The following is a 25,552-nucleotide window of genomic DNA, read 5'->3' on the forward strand; positions in this document are numbered from 1 at the left end:
TGATTCCCACAAGCGCCTCCTTTTTCTATTCATATCAAGAGCAAAAGAGGATGAAAGAGGAGAAGTTAGTAGCAAACTTGAAAGCAAAGGCTTCTGGATACTGACCAAGCTGCCTGAGGGCAGCATAAGAATAGAGAGTGGTCCTTTCCCTATATTCTCCCTCCCCATATTTGTAGGGCAGTAAATTCACTCTAGGTTCTAATCTGAATTCCAGAGCAACTATCAAAGGTACTACACTCAATGCAAGGAAAGCACTGGGCACAATCTGACCAGGGCAGTTTGACTGCCTGCTGGCATGAATGCTCCTGGGTCTACATTCCCTTGGACACTGGACTATAGATAATCAGATTAGCATTTTCAAATGGCAGTAAACTGGCCCTTCTACATTTGCTAGGATTAGAAGGTGTGTAACTGATACCAAAATATGATCACAGAACTCCCTATTTCGGGGTCACTACTGGCTGCCAGCAGAGGAAGACAGCTGCTGTCTATATGTCCAGTTTATGGTCTTTGTAGAAGCACTGTCTTGGCTGTGGCACAGGAAGTTCAGATACCAAAACATTCTCAGAAGGGTTCTACCAGTTATTCCCTGCTTCCAAAGAGCTCCTGCTCTTCCTGTCAGGTGGCAGTATTGTTCTTGTTATGCTCCCTATACACTGCAGGCTTTCCAGTCATTTGCTGGTTCTGGGCCACTTCATGACTGGCAGTAACTATGCTGGATCTTAAGAGCAGTGGGAAGCTGAGTCATTTCTAGTGCAATAAGATGCATATTTACTTGGAAGGAAATATTACTATGTCCAATGGGGCTTACTAATGTCCACTCTGTAGTAAGTGCATTTAGGAATGCAGACTTCATTAGCCCTTCATAAAACATTTATCTGCCTCAAAAACAGTTACAGATTCCAGCAGCATGTTTTTTCCCTTCCCACCACAATTAAACTTGCTGATTTTGGCAGCTCCAATCTCTGTTAAACCAATGGCAGGCCTTCAGCCTTGCAGGATATATTTATTTTCTGTCATAAAAAATATTTTTACAGGGCCATCCACAAGTTTCGAAGTACTGTAAGGATAATGGTGAGCACCAGAGTATTTCAAAAGAAAATCTACATGTTTTTTATTGATGACGGCTAAGACTTTAACTGCATAGATCACAAAAAGCTATGGAATGTTCTCAAATGGGAGTGCCACTACATCTAATTTTCCTGACGCACAACATGTATTAAGGACAACAGGCTAAAGTATAGTATCCACAACATACTGGAAGTCTGATCAAATTTCAAGAATTGGAAAGTTATATGTTACACCATGGGATTTCATAACTCTAAATCAGATTATGAGAGCTATTCAAGTAGAGAAAATGTGTGCTATGTGTGTGAGCAACAATGGAAATGGTTTCAAGGAAACTATGATGGATGACCACTGCGGATACAGTATAAGAAGCAGGAAATGCTGCCAATCATTTGCATGTTTTCTATGTTGCAGCTGCTTTCTTCCTGGTAATTATAATTTGTTTAAAACAATAAAAAGTTAATGAACCAAAGAAGCATAAGTCCACTAACACTAATCCCCCATTTATTCATCAATCCCCCATTTCTAAAGCCTGATCTGTACATGCAGGTGGAGGAATTAATGGTATCAACTAAACTAGTGCAGGGCTGACTGTATTGTTGTGCATGGGTGCTCATACTGATCCCTGGTTCCTCAGAGGGGAACAAAAGGGGAAAATCAACATAAATTTCCCTCAAGGCTCTAGCTATGGGTGTTGGATGTGGACATGCCACACAAAAATAAGAACATTGCCCCCCCAAATGAAATTTTCCTTCAGTCTCCAGATTTCTGGCATTGCATAAGACACTGAAAACTGTTCACCTCTAGAACCCTTTTGTTTGCTCTGTTCGGTTTCCCTGGATCACTTTTCCTACTCTTTTTCCCTTGGATGCCCAAATTGCAATTCTTAAAACTCCACTGACATTTTAAATTACTACGATGCTAGAAATTTGGAGCATTTAGATGGAAAAATTCATTGGGAGGAGGCAGAATTCTTCTTGAGGGCTACAGCCTCCTTTCCTTGCTTTTAGCTGTTCCCTTGGTCATCCTGTATGCAGAAAACAAGGGCATGGGGAGAGAAATGGAACAAAAGCCCCTTTCTCTCTGGTGTGCTGCTTTTCTATTTGCAGGGATGGTTTCTGGTTTTGCTTGCATGGAGGGCATTGTCCAAAAATTGCACCCATTCCTTCCACACACACACACCACACACACTTGTATACAGTCTTATGCAGAACTTGAGAAAGTTCCCTTTTTTGCACTACAGCTTCCCCAAAATTTTGGGTTGGTGTTTTTTTTAACATGCCTCCAAAGTTCCTTTTTTGGACCACAGTTCCTCCATAGGTTCTCTCTCTCTCTCTCTCTCTTGCACTACAGCTCCTCCAAAGTTTCTTTCTTTGTTGTCTTTTGGATGACAGCTCCTACAAAGTTCTTTTTCTTGATTATATAGCACCCTGAAAGTCCCTTTATTTGGATTACAGTTCCCCCCAAAGTTTCTTTTTTCAACTCTGTTGTTGTTGTTTGGTGCCTCCAAGTCATTCCTGACTTATGGCGACCCTATCCTGGCGTTATCTTGGCAAGCTTTGTTCAGAGTAGGTTTGCCATTGCTTTTCCCTGAGGCTAAGAGCTCGTGACTTGCCAAGATCTCCCAGTGGGTTTCATGGCTGAGTTGGGAATCGAAACCTGGGCCCCAGAGTTATAGTCCAACATTCAAACCACCCTCGCATGCTATCTGGAGGATTTGAGGAGCTGTAGTTCCAGCCAGCATGGTGTAATGGTTTGAGAATTGGACTAGGACTCTGGAGACCAGGGCTCGGTTCCCTGCTTGGCCATCTAAACCCACTGGGTGACCTTGCATGAGTCGCACTCTCTCAGCCTCAGAGGATGGCCATGGCAAACCCCCTCTGATGAAATGTTGCCAAGAAAACCCCAATATAGGTTTGCCATAAGGGCAAGTCACACTCTCTCAGCCTCAGAGGAAGACAAAGGCAAACCCTGCCAAGAAGAACCCAGGATAGGGTCGTCTTTGGTCGCCCTAAGGGCAAGTCACACTCTCTCCGCCTCTGAGGATAGCCATGGCAACCCCACCTCAAGACAGCTTGCTAAGAAAACCCCTTAGGGTTGCCCTAAGGGCAAGTGACACTCTCTCAGCCTCAGAGGAAGACAAAGGCAAACCCTCTCTGAAGAAACCTGCCAAGAAGAACCCTTTTTCCTGCCTGTCTGTTTCACTCCTTAGACTGCTGCCACACTGTCTTTGGTCGCCCTAAGGGCAAGTCACACCCTCTCAGCCTCAGAGGACAGCCATGGCAACCCCACCTCAAGACAGCTTGCTAAGAAAACCCCTTAGGGTTGCCCTAAGGGCAAGTGACACTCTCTCAGCCTCAGAGGAAGACAAAGGCAAACCCTCTCTGAAGAAACCTGCCAAGAAGAACCCTTTTTCCTGCCTGTCTGTTTCACTCCTTAGACTGCTGCCACACTGTCTTTGGTCGCCCTAAGGGCAAGTCACACCCTCTCAGCCTCAGAGGACAGCCATGGCAACCCCATCTCAAGACAGCTTGCTAAGAAAACCCCTTAGGGTCGCCCTAAGGGCAAGTCACACTCTCTCAGCCTCAGAGGAGGGCCATGGCAAACCCCTCTGAAGAAATCTTGCCATGAAAACCCCAGGATAGGTTAACCTTAGGGTCGCCCTATGGGCAAGTCACACTCTCTCAGCCCCAGAGGATGGGGAGGGCAAGCCCTCTCTGAAGCAGCCTGCCAAGAAAGCCTCAGGAACAGGGTCGCCATCAACAACAACCACAACAACAACCACAAAGTCCCCAAACAGCCCCCATTTTCTAGTCCTAGAGCGCCGCTTTCCCCAGAGGCGGTCACGTGATTCCCCTCATTGCCAGGCTGCCATTGTCACATGACTCGTAGGGAAAGCGCCTGAGCGTCACGTGACGCCTCTCTCGCTGTCAGAGAAGCCATGGCGGCGGCGGGGCTCTCCTTCCTCTTCCTCGCCTTCCTTTGCTCGGACTCCAGAGCCTCGGCTTCGGTGTGGCCTCAGCCCCAGTTCCTGAGCCAGGCTTCCAGAGGCGGGGGATGCCGGCTCAGCGCCCGGAGCTTCGGCTTCGGCTACAGCGGCGCCTCGGCGGTGGGTCCCGGCTGCGAGGTCCTGGACGAAGCCTTCCGGAGATACCGGGAGCTGCTCTTCTCCTTCCCTTCGGCCAGGAGGCGAGGGGGGGCAGGTGGGTGGCCCAGGACTCATGGCCTCGTAGGCTCATAGAGCTGGAAGGGACCCCCAAAAGGGCCCTGATCCAGCCCAGCCCCATTCTGCCATGCAGGAACTCCCTGTCAAAGCACCCCCATTGACAGATGGCCATCCAGCCTCCGCTTAAAGACCTCCAAGGAAGGAGACTCCACTACACTCCAAGAGTAAATATCCCACTGTTGAACAGCCCTTACTCTCAGGAAGGTCCTCCTAATGTTGAGCTGGAATCTCTTTTCCTGCAGTTTGCATCTATTGTTCCTGGTCCTGTTCTCTGGAGCAGCAGAAAACAAGCTTGCTCCCTCCTCAATATGGCCTCCCTTCAAGTATTTAAACAGGGCTGTCATATCCCCTCTTAACCTTCTCTTCTCTAGGCTAAACATCCCCAGTTCCCTACGCCATTTATATCCATCCTGGCAGAGAAGGCATTCTCTGGGACAGTGGATTTTGTTTATGTATCTGTTAATTAGTTACCCGCATCATTTCGTATCTTTTGTCCAGTGAGTCCTCATAAACCCTCATAACAACCCTCTAAAGTAGATCAGGTTGTTGCTTCAGGGCAACCTGCGGTAGTTCTATCTGTGCAACGTTCTCCATTGCACTGTTTTTGGTCCCGAGACGAATGCTCTTGCATTGTCCCCATTCAGGGCTGGGCAGAATTCGCGCTTATTGGGACGTAGTTTGTTTTTCACTGAAATCCAACCAGAAACATTTCCAAAACCAGAGAAGGATGGAATGGCTGTTTTGGCTGGAGAGTTCTCAGAGTTGGAGCTTATAAAAAGTCACTTTCCCAAACTCTGCAAAAACTTTGACTTATGCGATGCTCTTTTAATGTAAGAGTGGGAATTATGCAGCCCCAGCCCTATCTAGCAAAGTTTCACAACAACCCTTCAAGAAGTGCTGAGGGTTATAGCTTAGCATTTGGAGGGCTGGGTCATTCCTTTTCCTCTTCTATCTTGTCCTTCTCTTTGTCATTGTGTGCCTTCAAGTTCGTTCCCAACTTGTGACCTGCGGCGATCATAGGATGTTCTTGGCAAGGTTTATTCAGAGGAAGTTTGCTATTGCGTTCCTCTGAGACAGAGTGTGACTCAGATAAAGTCGCCCAGTGGGTTTCCATGGCTGAGCAGGGCTTTGAATCCTGGCTGCCAGAGTCCAGTACTCAAACCACTATACTATGCTGGCTCTTAGCATCCTCCATTCAAATGTTTTGGGTTGCAACTCCCATTGCACTTCCATGCAGTTGGGGCTTATGGGAGCTGTAGTCCAAAACATCTTGATGGTGTCAGAGCACAAGAAAACACAAGAAAACTAGAAAAACGTATAATCTAGGGTTGGGGAAGTTATGGCTCTCTGATAGTCTTTGGATGCTAGTTCCCATCAAGCTTAGCCCACCTGATCATTGGCTGAGGCTGACTTTGACTTTGTGGGAGTAGAAGGCCAAATTAAAGGTTGCAAATGACTGGGATGGAGTTTACAGGAAGAAACGTGTAACAGAAGGCAGTTCTTCCGGTCCCTAACTGTTTAGGCTTTTAAAGGTCAGACACAGTTCTTTTGAATGGAGGCATTTCATTGGGAGAAATGGAGATTTAAAACCTGCTATAGTTGAAGCCGCTCTGCTTGCAAAGACGCAGTGCTTTATCCTTGTTTGTTGCTTGCTTAACTCCTCTTTGTGTCTTGCAGACCAGGGCTGTTCCGAAGTCCCCGAATGTGCCGATCTTCTCATCACTGTCACCGAGCCAAAATGTGATGGCTATCCTTCACTGGACTCCCGAGAGAACTGTAAGAAAGTTCTCTTTTACCAATGCCATATTGCTAGATACTGTTTTCAATTGGTTACCACACAGTGGCCAATGTAAGATACTATGTTCAGTTGAAGCAGTGGTGCTCAAGAGTTGCTTTGCTGCAAAGCGAGCCAAGGCCAAGTGGGGTGCAGTCGTACTGCTGCAGGAAAACTTGTACATCATAGGTGGGGAATGAATGACCCTCCAGAAATTATTGAACCACAACTCAGTATAAACAATTCCAACAACATAATATAAACAATACAATGTTTTATATTGGAGGGACCGTGACGTGTTTAAAAGATGAGCTGTCTTTCCTAAAGTTAGGAGAGGCAGTTCGTTCTTTCATTGCCAGTAAAAGGTGAACTGGAGGAGTGGGGAAAGAGACATAAAAATAACTTCTGGGGCTACATATAACTCCAGGGTCACATTTTGCCTGCTCCTGTTTTTGTATATTCTAAGGCAGGACAGTAAAAGGAAGGATAGTAAATGGGATGTCAGTGTGATTGTGGTGGTTCTTACAATCATATTACAGCTATGACTGAGTGAAGGTGACACTGTACTAGAGTATAATGACATTTTCAAAACATTCATTAGGTGCATGGACTGCACATCCTGTCATCCTTGGCAGTCCCAGTTATGTTGGACAGAATGATGGGATCTGTAGACATTTCAGGAAATAGCTGGATTAGGGAAGGTTGTTCTACAGCTAGGATGAATGAGCAAATGGCAGCCTCCTAGATGTAGCTAGACTTCAGCTGCCAATAGCTCTAGCCAGCATAGTTAACAAGAAGACATGGTGACACCAGCAACATCTGGATCTATAGAGGATCTCTATCCTGATCTGTAGATGAAGAAAATTCATCAATAGGCACAGCCATCTTTTCAATATTATAGAGCAGTGGTTCTCATCTGTTCACTGCCACTTATGTTTCGGAATTCAGTTCCCAGAATCCCTGGCCATGTTGGGAAGGATTCTGGGAGCTGAAATCCAAAATGTCTGAAGTATTAAAGGCCAAGAACCACTACTAAAGATCAGGCATGAACTGACTTCAGGTGGAGAGGGTTTGGGATGGGGGGGAGACGCAAAGGATCTGCTTTGTTTTCTGCTAGAAGCCCCAGTCCTACCAACTTGATCCAGGTGTAAGGTAATGGTTGGGAGGCAGAGCAAGATACAAAACAGTGGCACAATCCGTTGAATCCTGCACTGGGTGAGTTACATGCAGTAAGACTCCCTTCATATAGTACAATTCCATCTCTGAGTTACTACAGCCCAGACAGTCTGATTCTGGGATAAATGTAGGTAGGGAGGTTTCATACAGTTGCTATTCTTAAACCATCCAAAACACTTCCTGGCGTACTGCAAATCATGATCCTTTTTCAGATAAGCTGATGGTTTCAGATGAGCAGATGCTGCTGACGGCAGATACTGTCTGGGGAGCTCTCCGAGGTAAGATGAATGGATTTTCTCACTGTCTCTCCTCTTGAATCCGTGTGCATATACATACATTTGACTTGCTACAGCAGGGGCTGGGCAGGGGACATTTTCTGCTCTCAATTCCCTGGCCAGCCACACAAGTACCGTCATATCACTTAGCTATTCACTTTTCATGGTCTGTTTGTTTTGGGTTTTTTTCTTTTGGGGGGGGGGGGGGCTTGGGAAAGTTGAGATGCAAAGCCACTGCAGTTTGGAGGGTTTCTGATCCATATTGAACATTTTGGGGGGCAGAAACTTTACTATTTTTTACATGTGACTCTGGGGACTGGAGGGGGGGACTTCAGAAACTCCTCATTTTTGTTATCTGTCAGGCATTACTTTGCTACCCCTGAACTACATCACATTGGATTCTCCCATGCTCCACAGGATTAGAGACCTTCAGCCAGCTTCCATGGAGGGATGATGATGGGACAGTGAGTAAACACATATATTGTTGGCTTATGATAAATGTGTGGGCACTTATAATGGCAATCCTCATAGTACAGTGTGCCCTTTGTTTACGTGGGGGATCTGTTTCGGACTCCATCGCGTAAAACAAATAACTCATATGCTCGAGCCTCATTTAAATAAATGTGGCTCGTGCACGTGGTAGTGTGGCAGCACGCACCCCATTCATCCCTATGGGACATGCCGCCCCTTCCTCCCGGTGTGGCTTTCAGCGTATGCTGAAAGCCACGTAAAGTGCACCCACATATGACGTGGGTGCACTGTAATGTCTATCCACCCCCAAGGAGTTCAAAAATATAGTAGCATTGATTCATATAAAAAAACAAGTTCTAGTAGTATCCATCTCCATTGAGATCAGGTGTTCTGTAAAGCTAATGGTTCTTAACTGCCCATCCCAGACAAAGCCACCACAAAATACTGTGCTTTACAGTCAGAGATGTGGGATGCTGTATTTTTCTGTGGCAAATATTCCACACTGTCTGTCTGTTTTATGTTTATCCATAGTTTTCTGGGCTGTTGTACTGCAAGGAATCATGCTATCTGAGGCGGTTTACAGACCACCCTTTTGGGGCGGCCTGTTCCCGCCCCTTTCCCCGCCGGACTGGGGCCTCGGCTGCCACAGCGGCAGCCTCTGAGGCCCCTGTCCGCCACTTTCCAGGCTGCGGGGAAGCAGCAAAAAGCAGCCTGGAAAAGGGTGTCCTTGGGGTTTCATGCCCCAAGGACACCCAACAGTGGCAGGGACGAAGAGAAAGGGGCCGCTTGGTCCCTTTCTCATCTGTGTCGCTGGCACAGCCATGTAAACAGCTGGAGCTCCTTCCAGCGTTGCGGAAAGGGCACTCTAGGCGCCCTTGCGTGACACCAGGACGTCACTTCCACGCTGCTCCGTTTAGAGGTGGCGCGGTTGTGATGTCCTAATAGCGGCGCCCATGTAGAATGGGCATCGACAATTTGTACATACTAGGTACGTACTAGGGTTAGGGCATCCGGAAAGGACGCCCTTTCCTAACCCTAGTACGTACCTAGTACGTACTTTTTGCGCTTCTGGAACGCACCTGAATTAAATATGGGATATGACCTAATCATTCTTTTAAGAAGACAAGCATTGATAAACCCTTGTCATCAGAGGAACAATTACCTAATGAATGTACTGCTAAGCTTGTTTCCATTTTACAAACTCTCTTGCTTCTACAAGTGCAAGTAGTCAGGGCAAAATGTGATAAATTGGCTATACCCAGGCACACATCCGTCCTTCAGTGGAACATAATGTACATGTATTTGACTGAATCAGAATTTCCAGACCAACCTTTTCCTTGACAAAAATTTGGCTCCTGAATTTAGTGCAGTTGCCCACCCCAGTATAGGGCAGTGGTTCTCAGCCTTTGACCTTCAGCTCCCAGAGGTCCCATCCAGCATGGCCTGTAAAGCATTGTGGGATCTGAAGTCCAAACCATCTAAAGAGAGGCAGTCTGAGAACCACTGATATGGAAGCAGGATAGTTGCATTTCTCCATGACATCTTGCCTGAAATCAGGAAGCAAACTAAACTTCTATGATTACAGGTTTGTGTATGCTTCAGATGTAAATCTGATTTAATCTGCCACTGAACCATCTCTTGATCATACTCCCTACTTCTTCTCTGTATAGTTCCTTGTAAATAAGACATATGTTGTGGACTTCCCCCGCTTTCCTCACCGAGGTCTTCTGCTTGACACATCTCGCCATTACTTGCCTTTGAGAGCCATTCTGGAGACTCTGGTATGTCTTAGAGAAGTATTCCCACCTTGGGGACTTTTCACTACCCTTGAGTTGGTAGCTGCTTACAAAAACCTTAGCCATCTTATAGAGAATCACTGGAACCCAGTGTATGAGTGACCATACAGATGTTTTACACTACTGCTCCAATAATTTGTTACCCAATTTGTTGCTCATGCTAAGTGGGGATTCTGGGAATTAGTCAAAAATAGCGGTGTAATTTTTCACTAAGTTTCTTCTCAAAGGAAGCAATGCGTAACTTTTCCAGTTTTCTTCTCATTCCAATAAGGTTTTTGAAACTTTGGTTGTTTTGCATGGAAAACAGCATTTTGTGCAAAGGGAGCAGCATTTTCTGTGTAGAAAATAGCATTTCTACACAAAAAGATGGGGTACAGTGGACCCTTGTTATAAGCTGGGGTTTGGTTCCAAGATCCCCTGTGCATAACAAAATGAGTGGATGCTCAAGTCCCATTAAATATAATGACAGAGCAAAATGGTGTCCCTTATCAAAAATGGAAAAATCAAGGTTTGATATTTGAAATTTATACTTTTTTTCAACATTTTCAAACCGTGGATGCTTGAATCCGTGTATAAAAAATCCGTGTATAAGAAAGGCCGATTGTACTTTCTCTGTTCCAAAAAATACCCTTTTCTGGTTCCTAGATGTAGTGGCCCCTCTGTAGCCAGCTTGTCCTGTTGTAGGTATAATACATTGTTGCTGGCAGTGCAACACTCAGATCTAGAACAAAAGGCAAGGAGGATGTACATCCATGCCAGTCTTCAGGTCTCATTATATTCAAATATTTCATGGCTTATTTAGAACTATGCACTGAAACATTGAGTAGCATTGATTGGGCTGCTCATGTATTTGTGTACTGCTTGGGATATCAGTATACCTAAAGCCAGTCTCTGCTGAACTACTTTCGCCTCCCTTTGTTAAAAACATCCATCCACACTCCTCTGTGTCTCATGCATACATTTCCAGTCTCATGCAGGGTGCATGTACACACATACACCTATGGGGTCTGCATAAGAATGTTGCAGTATAAAAGTGTAATTTAGAGCATGGTTTCGTGAAACCACAGGCAAAGCATTTTTGAGCCACTACGCCAAGGGCAGGATGAATGCAGCCTGTTTGTTTTGAACCCTAGGTGAACTCTGTAGGACTGCCCCTTGAGAACACCTTCCAGCAATTATTGCTGATCAAAAAATAAATGGCTAATGAATTTCGCCTGAGTATGGCAAGAATGACTTTCAGCTGTTCTCCGAATCCCCAGGATGCCATGGCCTACAACAAATTCAATGTATTTCACTGGCACATAGTGGACGATCCTTCCTTTCCCTACGAGAGCATGGTGTTCCCGGATCTCAGTCAGAAGGTAAATTGTACATCTCCTTCTCACTCAGCTGTCTTCTTGTTAGCGGTGAATGTAGTCCAAAGAGCTCTAAGTGTTCTGTTCTTTGCAAGGGAGTTCCTCCCCGTTGACTACAAAACTCTTGGGAAACAGGTTTCCATAATGGAACTTAGTTCTTCCAACTTTCTGGAAACTATAGTCTTATGCATTCATCTTTCCTGAAGTGTATTAGACACTTTGTACAGGAAGGGCAGAAGCAAAGCAAATCTGATGTTCTCTGCCAGTCTCTAGAATGGTTATTGAATGGCATAATAGCATGGGCTTCTCCTACATAGTCATGTTTTTCTGCTGTAGTGAAAAAGGCCATCCTGATAGCCCACCGGTTGAGGTACTCTCTGTCTTTCTCCAAACTTCTAAGAGTGAACAAGATCTCTGACAAATATGAGCAATTGCTATATAGGTTCCAGGTGGACAGCTGTGCTGGGGGCAAGGAACAATTATTTCCCCAGTATCCTTCCAGTGGGTCACAGAGACATGTCACTTCCAAGTTTGGCCAGAAATTGGCCTTTATCAAGGGATAAAACCATTGGGAGCTGTAATGGAGTAGCAGGGGTTGAATCTAACCAAACAGTATTTTTTGTCATGTTTTGGGAAGGATTTTGTTGAAATATTTGGACAGCTGTTCTTTTTTAACTGGTCGTTGGAGGATTCTCCAGACTATCTGGGTATCCAGGTTTGGGACCACAAAGGTCACCTATGGGCCACACCTTTTCCTTTACTGATCTAGACAGAAATTTAAGCCTAAATCCAATTACTAGTCCCATATAAAAGCCCACATTGAACTTTTCATTAATAAATCACTCATTAATTGAGCACCTTAAGATGTGTCTACAGTTTTCCGCTGATTACACTGGATGCTCCCCAGTTGTTATTTCAGTTGCTAGTCCTATACAGAGTAGACCTATTTAATTAGTGCAGTTTCCATAAGTGCTAATTTAACAGTCAGCAGCTGGTTCAAAGGGTCTAGTCTAGTCGAAACCAGCGATTGGGTTTAAGCTTGTGACTCAGGTTTCTCTCTTGAGTGCTGATGTCCAGGGACATGGTTAATCATTCAGAAGGAACCAGTGACACTGTGCTTTTTCAGGGGGCCTACAACCCTGCCACTCATGTGTACACAGCTAGCGACGTCAAAACCGTGATTGAGTATGCCCGGCTACGTGGGATCAGGGTGATCTCAGAATTTGACACTCCTGGTCACACCCAGTCTTGGGGTCCAGGTAAGAGCTGACCTGTGGTGACCACATGAATATTTCCTGTTCTTAGCTTTGCAAGAATCTCCCCTCCCTCCCACCCCCTGCTTTTGCTTTTTGTTTGAACAGAATCTGCAACCCTAATTTTGCTCCTGCCTTAGACTGCTTATTTTGTTGTTTTATTGTTAGGTATTCCTGGCTTGTTAACTCCTTGCTATTCAGGCTCAAAGCCCTCTGGATCCTATGGTCCCATCAATCCTATCCTCAATACAACATATGAGTTCATGACCAAGTTCTTCGCTGAAGTTAGTACAGTGTTCCCAGACTTCTACATACACCTGGGTGGAGATGAGGTCGACTTCACATGCTGGTTGGTTTTGCCCCTTCAGTAAGGATGGGGAGGAGAGAGATGGACAAATGGGTGATGTCTGAGGTTGGAGGGGGAAAGGATATTGGAAACTGGTTTGGCTTCAGTAGCTGACAGCTCCTCACACTCCAGGATGAGACAGCAACTTTGAAAATAATGTCTAGGAGAAGAAAGTGAGAAAAGTTCATGTTTTTGGACTGCAACTCCTAAAGTGTACCAAAAGTAATTTTTCCATGTTCTTCCAAGAAACGAAATATAGGAAATCCTTTCTCCAAAAATCTTCCTCCATCATTAGAATTGCTAAAAATTCAGTCCAGTACTTCTGTTTCTCTGTGGCTAATAGGCATGCTTTACTTAATGTAATTCATTTTTCCTTGTGATCCCGAGGACTAGAATCATGCTGTCTTGTAGAAAGTTAACTAAAGTATCTCTGCCTTATGTAATTCTTAATATCTTCATACATGCCATTAATGTATAGGATAGGAGGTTTTAGCCTTGGAAGGAGGCATTTGTTGCTCAAAGTCTTGCATGCCAGCTGTTGTCTAGTTCTGTCTTGATCCTCTCCTTCCCATGCAGGAAGTCTAATCCAGATATTGAGGAATTCATGCAGAAAATGGGGTTTGGCCAAAACTACACCAGGCTGGAGTCCTACTACATCCAAAGGTAATGTCCCTTCCTCCCAGTTACCAGGAGCTTGGATGAAGCAAAATCATGGCTCAGCCTTCTTTTCCAAGTCAGGTTACCACCATATGTGCTCATTTACAATGCATCATTCCCAGGGAGCCTAGGAGCTGCCTTAAACCAGTAAAGCCAGCTCCAGTCTTCCAAGTAATGTTGCTCTTTTTGTGCCCTAAAAGATAGGAGTTTCACTACTCGTGTGTGACTTGTGTCAGGAGAACGGTTTAATTTCCTCTGCTTTAGACCCATCCATGGAAATGTGATCCATTTTCTTGTTCTATTTTATTATATTGTTGTTGATCCTCCAGATGTTTTGGACTTCACCTCTCAGAAGCCCCAGCTAGCATGGCCAATTTTTGGGATCTGTGGATTTTGAATATTAAACATCTAGAGAATTACTGCTCTAGGAGGAAGGCCATTCTTTTTTGTGCTGGTGGCAGCTTCCTTCATATCTGGCAAATTGATCCAAGATGGCACGTGGGCTTGCAATTTTATACACCAGAGATGGGAGATTCTTTAGTTCTCCAGACGTCTTACATTTCAGTCATCAGAAGCCCCCAGCATTAATGGTATGGCAAGGGATTATGGGACCTGTAGTCCAAAACACCTGAAAGTTCCAAGACTCCCTATCCCTGCTATGCCATCTTCTTTGTTAAGTCCTATATAACAAACTGGGACTTACTTCTGAATAGCCTTTTGTCAGATTGCACTATTCAATCTGAATTTCCTCTTTTCTTCTCCACCCCAGTGATGTATGTACTTCTTGATTTCCATCTTTGAAAATGCTGATGGCTTGCGTAAAAGCCTTTGAAGTAGGGGGACCAATGAGAAGAGGAAAAAACCTTTCCAGGAACAGGAATCTTGCATGGGTGGGAAGCAACTCTTTGCCTTCAGCAATTTTTCTCTTTACTCCAGGCTGCTGGATATAGTCTCTTCCTATGGCAAGGGTTACGTGGTGTGGCAGGAAGTTTTTGATAATGGAGTAAAGGTAAGCAAACCTTTAGTGGTGTGTATGTATTTATGTATGTATGTTGTAGATTAGTTGCATTCCTATCCCTCCTTTCCTCCAGTGAGGTCAACACATCAATATGGACCTTTTTATTCTCACAACAGCATTATGAGGTAGGTCATTCTGGGCCAGAGCCACTCAGTGAATATCAGGGCCCCATTGGGACATGAACTTGGATCTTCCAAAGGGCAGTCCCACACTCTAGTTGCTCACAATGTGCTATCTCTCAAACTTTTCACAAATGTTTCACTCCCCCATACCCAAATATTTTGAATCACTTAGTGCATGTGAAGGTATACATTCGCCTTAAATCTTCTCTCTTTTTCTCCCACTACTGTCTTTATTTGTGAGGACAGCTTGGCAGAAGCTGCATTATAAATCTCTGGGAACAAGATCTTGCAGTGTAAAAAGACCATGCATATCCAGTCTCTTTTCTTTTTTTTGAACTACAGCTCCCAGAATCCTCTAGGCAGCTAGTCATGTTGAAGCCTGTATCCTAAGAATCTCAGGTCTTTTGTTTAACTTCTAGCTTGTGAAATAAAATCTTTTATTGTTGTTATTTGTCTTCAAGTTGGCCTCAACTTATGGTGACCCTGTAAAAATGACCTGAAGGCACATAACAACAACAATAAATGAGAAACTTCCACAAAACCATGATATAAACATCCCTGTTGAGGTCCTGCAAAATCATGGTTGTGGCTTTTTTTATTGAATGTGTAATGTGGTCTTCTTTTTCCAATCCCTTCCCCCATTCCAAACACCGTTATTTGTTCCAGTAAGTCATGGCATCTTGTGATGTGCACAGAGTGCAAAACATGTGAAATAAAATCTTTACTTCTCTTATTTTGTTTTTCTTGACCATCAGGGGCAAGGAATCTTTGTCTCCTTTGATTCCACCTTACAGAAACCCCAGCCAACATGGTCAGTAGTAGGCGATTGTGGGAGCTGTGGTCCAAAACATCTGAAGGGCCAAAGATATACATCCCTGCTTTGCAGCAAACATTTTTATCTGCTCCTTTTTACTGTTTTCTCTCTTTTTCTCATCATTATTTAACAGATTTCTAGCATGACAGATGACTATAGTATGTCTTAAAACATTTACAATTAAGAAAAGAAAAAAGTTTCTAATCCTCAAGGGCAGCATGTAAGTCATGTCTGGCAAAGAATCAGAAGTCAGAGGTAGGATTCTGGACACATTGGCTTGTAATCAAGAGGTGTTTCATATTTTTAACATTACTATATTTTAAACGAAAACTGGCACGTAGAGAACTCATGAAGTATGTTAGGCTGGAACCATGCTCCTGAGATGCTAGGTTTCCATAGGCATAAAGGTATGGGATGTTTTATAATTATAATTGACATATTTCTTCCCATGCTTTTCCTTCTTTTTGGTAAAATGTTTACTAAGCTGGCACCATGTATTTATTTATTTTATTTCTGTACTGAGAGCCAGCAGGGACGTAGCCGGGGGGGGGGGGGTTCTTGGGGTCCGGACCCCCCCTAAATTAGAAAAATGAATGGTGTGTGCTGCTGCGCCGCCGCACCCAAGCCCCATTATAATGGTGGACCCCCCCTTCCTAAAAACATGGCTATGTCCCTGGAGCCAGCATGGTGTAGTAGTGTGAGCATAGGTTTTGCGCATAGGGTGAGCATAGACTTTGGAAATCAAGGTTCGATTCCCCCTCAACCCTCTAAACCCATTGAGTGACCTTGGGCAAGGCACATTTTCTCAGCTCCAGAAAATCCCATGATCATAAGTTGGAAACTACTTGAAGGCACACAACAATATCAATTTCTGTATTTCCTCCCAGTCCTCAAGGGCTCCCAAGGTGCTGAGCAAATAAAAACCAATTAAAGCCACAAAAAGATTTTAAAATAGCGTTTAAAAAACTCTAAAAACTCAGAAAAGCAGTCTTAACTTCTGTCATTTTACCTGCTTCTTCAAATAGGCATTGCTTTTCACACTGTCTCACCTGCTGCTCAGATTTGGGGTGGGGGAAAGGCTAGGGAGACATTCACAAGCCTCATCCCAGTTTCTCTGTCTTGGCTCATTTTAGCCAAATCATGTCCTACCTCTGTTACCTTCTAAAAACATTAGCTAAGGGATCCATTGCAAAAAAGTAAAGGGAATGCTTCCCTTTGGTTCAAGTCAAGTTCTCACCCACTGTTTTCTAGTTCCTGTCTTCTGTAAGTATGCTAAGCACAACCAGTACTAACAGCTGCCAAGGGTCATAGGGACCACCCCAGCCCCATTTCTATTCCTTTGGGACTCAGGAGGCTGGTCTAATCTCTTTTATTAAAACTGAAAATGGTCACTTCCTACTTTAGATAAAAATAAGTAGTATTTTGAGCATTGGACTATGGCTCTGGAGACCAATGTTCAATTCCCGCTCAGCCATGAAACCCACTGGGTGGCCTTGGGCAAGTCACACTCTCTCAGCCTCAGGGAAAGGCAATAGCAAGGGCCTTAGCTTTGCCATAAGTTAGAAATGATTTGAAGGCACACAATACACACAGGATCTGGTCTCATACATTGTCTCCTTTGGCTAGGTGAAACCTGAGACTATCATACATGTATGGAAGGAAAATTCTGGGTCCTACCCACAGGAGATGGCTCGTGTCACCAAAGCTGGCTATCGAGCCCTGCTCTCCGCTCCGTGGTATCTTAACCGTATCTCTTATGGCCAGGATTGGATGGCAATTTATCAGGTGGAACCTCTTGCCTTTAAAGGTGTGTACTGTGTGTCGGCTTACTTTCTCGAACTTTGGTGACAAAGAGGTGGCATTAGAAGTATTGTTATTGCAGAGCTCAGAACAGGATTTACAGTTCCCAGGATCCCCTAGCCAGAAATGGCCACTTATTTATTGTTGCTGTTGGAATTAATCATTAGCATTGTTATGGAGAATGGTTTGGTAGTAAATTTTGAAGTGTCAGGTCCTCACCAGAAGTCTTTTCATATTACCAGTTACAGTGCTGCGACTGAGAACTAGTGTGGTGGAGTAGTTCGAGCATTGAACTGTGATACTGGAACAGGATTAAAATCCTGACTTGGCCATGTAAACCCATTGGGTGACATTGGGCAAGTCACATTCTCTCAGCCTCAGAAGATGGCAATGGCAAAACCCCTCTGAGAAAACTTGCCAAGAAAACCCATGATAGGTTTGCATTAGAGTTGCCATAAGTTGAAAATGATTTGAAGGCACCCAACAGCAACAAGTGTTATGATTCCACTTTAACCACCAATGCATTAGCCTGCAGAATCCTGAGATTTGTAATCTAGCAAAGCACTAGAAATCTATAATTGTGAATTTTAAACACTCTTTCCAATTTAACAAATCTCAGGTTTCCATAGGATGTTCCTATGGCAATTAAAGTGGTGTCATAGCACTATATTTGTCCAATGTGAAAGTCTCCATTGCAAGACCTTCCCTGAAACTTCAAAAGTGCAGTTAATTAACGTCTAATTAACAAATTCTAAGCCGCTCTGATAGCCTTAGCTATTATTATTATTATTATTGTTGTTGTTGTTGTTGTTGTTGATTTGAAGCTATTTCTAGCAGTTTTAATCTCTCCCAGGATCATGATTTTAGAAGCCCAAGTATTTGTGGGTGGCTTTATAACAAAGATAGCACATACAAATATATCAAAGCTGGGGAAAAACCATTCCTCTTGAAGTTACCGGGGGGACTGCAGCTGAGTGCAGAAAACAAGTGAATCCAAGGAGGATGGATGATGATGGCACACATTCTGCTTATCAAGAAATCCTGACACTTTAACCCACTGAACCCTGAGAGAGAGGGAGGATTCATGACACATTGCATTATAAAAAAGTTCAAGAAGAGAGTTCCTTAATGGGCCTGGAAATAAAAAAAATTCCACATGAGAAACAAAGAAAGGAACAAATAAGAAGAACATACAATTATTTCAGTTGTATCTACTCAGACGTAGCTAGAGTAGGACAGCCTTCCCCCTAAACTCCCACACTTGGTGTCCTCTGGATATTTTGGACTACAAGATCCAGAATTCCTAATCATCAGCTCTCTTGGATCTTGAAGTTCAAAACACCTAGAATGAAACAGATCAGGGGAGGCTGCAATAGGACACAGAGATCTTTACCTGCTGGTGGAAAGAAAGAAGGGAGGGAAACAAATGGACCTGCTGTGGAAGGTTCTTCCTGATGTTTAGATGGCATCTGTTTTCCTTCAGTCTGAATCCATTACTCCATGTCCTAGTTTCTGGAGCAGCAGAAAACAAGCTCACTCCATCTTCAGTATGATATCCCTTCAAATATTTAAACATGGCTATCATGTCACTCTTTAACTTTCTCTTCTTCAGCTAAACATACCCAGCTCCCTGAGCCACTCCTCATAAGACATGGTTTCCAGACCATGTAAATAAATGAAAGAAACAGTATCTTTTTATACAAGTCAGCACAAGCTTTAACATCCACAGGGGAGGACTTTCTCTTGGTCCCACCATCTTCACAGGCATGTTTGGTGAGGGCATGGGAAAAAGTCTTCCCTTCCATGGGAAATCTAGTTGGCTCCTTGCTTTCTTTGGATCATCAGGTAAAGACCTTTTTACTTAGACAAGACTGAGTTGTAAATTATATAACAGTTGCATGAGTGAAGTAATATTCTGTAGTTTAGTATAGTTTAGTTTTCATCTGTTAATTGTAATTACAGTCATCCCTGTATTTGGTTAATTTGTGTTCTCTAGGAATCTCTAGGTCCTCCAGCACAACTCTGTGGTCAATGTCTGCCAGAAGTCATGTTGAAGGACCTAGAAATTCCTAGGGAGAAAAATTCTCTAGGCATCTGTAGGTCCTCTGGTGCAGTTCTATGGTCAACTTCTGGCAGATGTTGACCATAGAGTTGGACTGGAGGATTTAGGGACTGTGCAGACCGGCCATTAAGGCTGGCATGGGGGCGGAGTCGGGGCATGACATCCACCCAACGCACGCCTCAACTCTGCCCTCATGGTGGCGTGATGCCATGTGTCACACCACACGGTGAGTGCCATCATGGCCCTCTTCTAGTGCTGCGTCCACATGATGCAGTTCCAAAGGAGCACTGTAAAGCCATGGCACCGGCGGCTATGGCATCCTTTCCTGGGTGGAAAAGGAAGCTGCTTTTTGCAGCTCCTTTTTGCACCCTGGAAAGGCCAGATTGGGGCCACAGCATGCAGTTGCCGCAGTCTCGGTCTGGCAAAGATCGAGGCAGCTGCAGGCCACCCCTTCAGGGGAGGTCCGCACAGCTCCCTAGAGGTTAATAGAGAAGTGTTCTCTCAGTTACAAAAAAAATAATGGGGTCCTGTACCCCTAACCCCAGCAAATGTGGTGAGGTCCACTGTTTGTTTTATATGTGTTTTAACTGTTGGAATCATAGTTTTGCAATATTGTTGTTTATACTTTCTTTAACTTTTTATAATGAGATTTTCAATTTAGTCTTGTTTTAAACTTTTGGAAGCAGCCTTGGAGCCCATTCCAGGAAAAAGACAGGATATACATGCAGTAATTCAAAGAAACAAGAGATTGGTTGCATTCTTTGAGTGCAGTATTCTTTATCCTTTATTTTTATGTATCTGCAAAAATCATTACTACTTTATAAGAAACTCATTGATGGAACAATATATCTTTGACTTTTCCTGACAGGCAGTCCAGAGCAGAAAGAACTGGTGATTGGTGGGGAGGCCTGTATGTGGGGTGAATTTGTAGATGTGACCAATTTGACCCCAAGACTCTGGTAAGATCAGTGGGTGTTACACCAAGCCATTACACTGTGTTGTGTAGATTGGATTAGTCTCAAAGATACTACAAAATCCTTCTGTATACTGATACTCCAGCCGAACAGAGCAATGTCTTTGTACTTCGTAGTAGCAGCCTTGAGCCCAGTGTTCTTCTACGTTTATCCCAAGTGAATATGGAGCAATAGCAGTCAGAAGAGAAGGGCAATATCCCAAGATGAGAGGGAGAATAGCTCCATATTTGCTATGTATGTGGAAGATCCCAGTTCAGTCACTGGCATTACCGGTTAGAGGAAGATCAGTTTACAGGCAAGGAAGAAAAACGACTGAGACATCTATCAGTCAAGATAGACGCGTCTAGTTCAGATCTTTTGGATGACAGATCATTCCAGACATCATCATAGTTTCCATACACATACATGGTTCTCACCATGTGAAGTGGTCAGAACAGAGAAGCAGAAATGTGTGAACTACCATGACTGATTTTGAAGGTCCCAACGATCCCCCCCCCCATTTAAATTTTTTAAAATTATTTATTCAAACTATCCATATCCACTACATACCAGGGGGAGGGAGGAGCAATTTCAACATTTTTCCTGCCCTGTCCTAAGCTGTTTTTGATCAGGAAAAACCTTCTTGTAAACTATGAAGTAAACCAAACATTGACTTCTGGTTTACTTCTTGGTTTAAAACAGGGCTCTCCTTGGTCTAAGAGAACTTGAAAGGAGGGTTAGAACCATGATGAAAGTGCCCTCCATGTTCCCTAGAGGTTGTGGAGTATATTTCAGTAAACAAAATTTAAAAAATTAATAGATGGGGGCATGGTGGTAGAGAATGTGGGCCTCTGAAGTCTCATGAGGTTCAAGTGGGCTACAGACCTCGGTAGTTGCCCAGCCCTGAGTCAGAGCATTAAACAAGGATTGGAGTGAGCTCACAGGGCTATGAAAACGATAAAAATGGAGAGGACCACCACATACGCCATCTCAGGGTGGATCTACATCGTAGAAATAATGCAGTTTGACACCACATTAGGTGCTGTAACTCCATCCTATGGGATCCTGGAATTTCTAGTTTTGCAAGGTCTTTAGCCTTCTCTCCAAAGAGTGTTAGTGCTTCACAAAACTACAAATCCCAGGATTCTCTAGGATGGAACTATAGCAGTTAAAGTCATGTCAAACTGCATTATTTTTACATTGTAGAAAGCTGGAATATAAATGTAGTAAATAAATGCATACATAAATGTAACCAGATATTGTCTGGTGTGTGTGACAGATTCCTCAGAAGGTCCTGTTAGGTCAAAGCACAGATTCCTCCATTTCATTTCTTCTGTCCCAGCTGGAAAAGAACAAGAATATTCAGTAGTACTTTTTAAAGGAACTAATATATGGTCATAATATTAAATTTTAATACTAATAATCATAATAATGAACAGAACTTGGAAATAATTCATTAAAAATTAATTCACTTCCCTCTAATTCATTAAATTTTCAACAATTAAAAAATTCATTATTTTAATATTTAAACACCAGTGGCGTTATTTTGAGTAAAGATTGCCGTTTCTCGTTAGTCTAATTCATTACTGGTCATTTCTTGCCACTAAAAAAAATTTAATTTGGTGATTTAACAAATCAATTAATGACTTAATGTCTTTAACAGTTTAACTTTAAAACCTCAGGGTTAATGCTACTGTTTCCAGGCTCTGATTATTATTAATATTTTTGCTTGGATTGTCTTTATTAATACCTGGTGAGCCACCTTGAAAGGGCTTTCGAGCCTAAAAGGCAGACTCATATTTAAAGAAAATAAATAAGTGCTTTTAAATTTTTCTTTAAGGCCCAGAGCCGGGGCTGTAGCTGAGAGATTATGGAGCAACCAGACTGTTAGGAACTTGCAAGATGCATATGTGAGGCTGGCAGACTTCCGATGCACACTTCTGAGGTAATGTTGCTTTCAATGCCTGCTGTTGCTGCTGTTGTGTGTCCTCAAGTCATTTCCGACTTATGGCAACCCTATGGCGAATCTATTATGGGGTTTTGTTGGCAAGATTTGTTCATAAGAGGTTTTACTATTACCTTTCCCTGAGGCTGAAAGCATGTGAGTTGCCCAAGTCATGTAATGGGTTTCATGGCCAAGCTGGGAATTGAACCCTGGTCTCCAGAGTCATAGTCCAACACTCAAGCCACTATGCCACACTGGCTCCTTGCTTTCAATGCCAACCCTCTTTTTTAAAAAAAGCCAAAACCTGGTGCTCTGTTTGGCCACACAGACAGTTACAGTGCTTGTGCCTACTCTACTGTCTGGTTTCTCACAGTTTTGGATGATGGCTTCTAGAAAGCCCATAAGCAGGTCCAAAAAGCAAAAGCCTTGCACTGTATTAAATAGTAGAAGCATTTGCTTTTCTAGTTACTTCCTAATTTGAAGAAAGGGCAATAACATGCCTTGAACAGTCTCAAAAATGTTGAGAGGGCCAAAATGTCCCCAAGCATGGTAAAATAACCTACCAATTGAGTCTTCCTTATCCAAAATGGTTGGGACCAGAGGTGTTTTGGATATTGGGGTTTTGGAATACCTGTATTTACATATGTGTATATAATGAGAGATCTTGCAGATGGGACCCAAGTTTAGACACAAAATTCCTTTTTCTTGCACATACAGCTAGCCTGGGGGTACTATTATACAATATTTTAATAATTTTGTGCATGAAACAAAGTTTGTGTACCTTAAACCATCCAAAAGCAAAGGTTTCCCACCCATGAAAAAAGTTTTAGGTTTTGAAATATTCTGGATTTTGGATGAGGGAGACTCAAATCTGTATGGTGTCCTACCCACATACTTGCAGGTTGCTATTGGTTATTTGCTAGCAAAAAACCCCACACTCATGACAATGTTTAAACCTTCCCCAACAATGAGATAGCAATTTATTTATTTAAAAAGAAAACCTTTTAAAGTTCCACAGTGGAAGTCAATGTACACAAACGATCCATCCACACACAAAATGTGTTTATTGAGGGAAATGGATGCAGTTGTCAAGAATGTGTCCTCTAGGAGCAGTCCAGGTGAAAGCTTGTATGCCTTTTCACCTGGGGTTTTGAAAACAAGATTCATGTATCAATGCAAAAATGTGACTGAATGAATTTAACAGCGCTAATCCAAGAAGCTGAAACAAAAATAAACTGGACTGATTTAACTGTCCATAATAATGGTTAATATGTGATACTTTCTAAAATGAAAGCTTTTCACACAAAGGGAATAGCCACCACTACTTCAAAGGAGGAATATGGAATGTGTGATTCACCAAATGTTGTGTTGCAGCACTCCTCAACCATTGCCTCTGCTGGCTAGGTTTGATGGGAGTTGCAGTCCAGCATCATCTGTAGGTTGCCCACCCTTGCTTTACAGCTTCTTTCGCTATCCTAATGCTGTCAGGTCCAATGTGTTGAACTGCAATAACTACAATCTCTGACAAACAGGGTCAGCTGGCTATTCTGACTGTGTCTATTGAGTATAAAAGTCAACAGATCTAGCATGCATTTGCTGGAACCTTTCCATTCTAGTCTTCAGATTTCTCTGGTCTCCTACATATTTGTGCAGTCATGGGTAGTATTAAAGGGCATAGGGCACATTTTTTAAAGCACCAGTTTATCAGTTTCACATTTTTTATGCAGAGTGCTCTCTTTCTTTTTTAAAAGTTCCCTTAAGTATGATCTTCCACTGATCCGTGTCATTCATTTCTTCTCTGTTGCAGACGTGGAATCCAGGCAGAGCCACTTTTCACAGGATATTGTGATCATGAATACAATGCATTTTGATTTGAGGGGTCTGCTCTTATTCCCTTCCAGCACATTATGTCAAGGAAGAAGAGAACAAATTTTTAACGAACGTTTCAATGCAGTCAGTGCACAGTTGCTGCAAAATATTTGTTTTTCTTTTAAAGAAGAACTTTTTTTGTTTTTAAAGGAACAATTGGTTAAATAGTCTCAGAAAGAAAATACCCTTTTCTTTTCTGTGTCTGGGATTTTTCTCACCAACTGTTAGAAGTGCTACGTCAGAGGATCAGTTGATACGGGTATTCATGCAATTGTTTTGGTAAGAAAGTGTAATAATTATTCCAGTGTATCTTATACACCAAGAGTGGGGAATGTGTGGCTTTTCAGATGTTGGCCCCCACATCTGGAAGGCCACATGTTGCATACTTATGCTCTGTATTTTATATGACAAGCCTGGGAAACATCAGCTCACTAAATGTGGATGTACTACCATTTCCACCCCAACTTTTTTTGTTAAGAGATAAAGACGTGAAAGCCTGGAAAAAATGGAAAAATTAAGGGAAGAAAAGTGATCCCCCCTCCCCATTTTTTTCAAAGCCTTTTTTTCCCCCTGGAAAAATTGAAAGAAAATGATTATGGAAATTTTCTATTAGAATGACAAATAAAACATTTCAGACAAGATGTTCACATTTTTATTGACCAAAATCATTTCTAAAATATATGTAAGCAGAAGACTTTTATGTAAAACTGTCTGCAATATTAGATCATTGCAATTCATGGCCTTGATTTCCTTTTTTAGTTCTTTTTATGGGAATGAATACCTTGACACATTGGAGGATTGGAGAAGATAAAATAGCTTTCACTGTTTCTCTAAGGCTGAATTCTTCTGTTTTTATTTGCGGGGTTGTGGGTTGCTAATCCGTGAACTGGCATAGTCTTACTTGCACAGCCCGCCCGCCTTTGGAAAGTTGTGACTCCCAACACCCCATTTGATTTTTCTTAAAAAGGTTCCTTGCACCCCCAGGAGTTGCAGGAAATAGTCTTACTCTACCCCCTCTCTACTTATTGGTTTTAGGTCTGGGGGACTTTTTTCAAAGCTGAAAAGAAGCAAAAGTCACCATGGTTTTTAGACAAATGTTCCACTGATCTAAAGCAGGTTAAGGAGGCAAAAATGTGGTAAAGGTGACCCCTGTGCTCCATGGAGGATGTGAGGAGCCTTTTTAAAGAAAAATGTTGGGGCCCCTGAGGTTTTGCAGGTTGCCTACTCCAGTCTCCATGAACCACAGGGTGGCATGTGGTACAATTAGTATGTAGATCAAGGGTGGGCGAAGTGAGGTCCATGGGTCATATTTGTGGTCCACACGGTCAAGAAAATTAGACTCAAGGGAGGCATCTGAAAAACAAAGTGACTTCTGAGTCCCTTCCTGATGTTAAAAAAATAAAGACCTGTCGAAGGACTAAAATGGTGCAGGAGCAGTCTAAAATGTGGTGAGATTACCAGTACATCCATGGAGGCATTTGGGACCAAAATATTTGTTTAGTTCTTTTTTTGTGAGAGGTGCAGCCATCCTAGTTTTCCCGAGATACTGATACGGTTAGTAGCTGACATTTA

General features: G+C 43.1%; 1 protein-coding gene across 4 annotated transcripts; it reads left to right on the top strand.

Annotated features, from left to right (window-relative positions):
* The first annotated feature begins 3,999 nt into the window (after positions 1–3,999).
* HEXA (hexosaminidase subunit alpha) lies at positions 4,000–24,807 on the top strand. 4 transcript variants are annotated; one of them, XM_089538730.1, is made up of 14 exons: positions 4,000–4,271; positions 5,972–6,070; positions 7,457–7,522; positions 7,937–7,983; positions 9,661–9,771; positions 11,046–11,147; positions 12,268–12,400; positions 12,563–12,761; positions 13,317–13,403; positions 14,334–14,406; positions 16,978–17,158; positions 20,082–20,172; positions 22,007–22,111; positions 23,919–24,807. In XM_089538730.1, the coding sequence occupies exons 1-14, from the start codon at positions 4,010–4,012 to the stop codon at positions 23,980–23,982; spliced, it is 1,620 nt and encodes a 539-aa protein (XP_089394856.1). In that variant the 5' UTR covers positions 4,000–4,009; the 3' UTR covers positions 23,983–24,807. The 4 variants fall into 4 exon arrangements, with proteins under 4 accessions (XP_089394856.1, XP_089394857.1, XP_089394858.1 ...); XM_089538731.1 differs by having other exon boundaries at positions 12,563–12,743; XM_089538732.1 differs by lacking the exons at positions 20,082–20,172; positions 23,919–24,807 and having other exon boundaries at positions 22,007–22,105.
* Positions 24,808–25,552: the final 745 nt, after the last annotated feature.

This window comes from Sceloporus occidentalis, unplaced genomic scaffold, assembly GCF_023333645.1.
Source record: "Sceloporus occidentalis isolate IW3139 unplaced genomic scaffold, rSceOcc1.0.p SCAF_9, whole genome shotgun sequence".
NCBI classification, from domain to species: domain Eukaryota; kingdom Metazoa; phylum Chordata; class Lepidosauria; order Squamata; family Phrynosomatidae; genus Sceloporus; species Sceloporus occidentalis.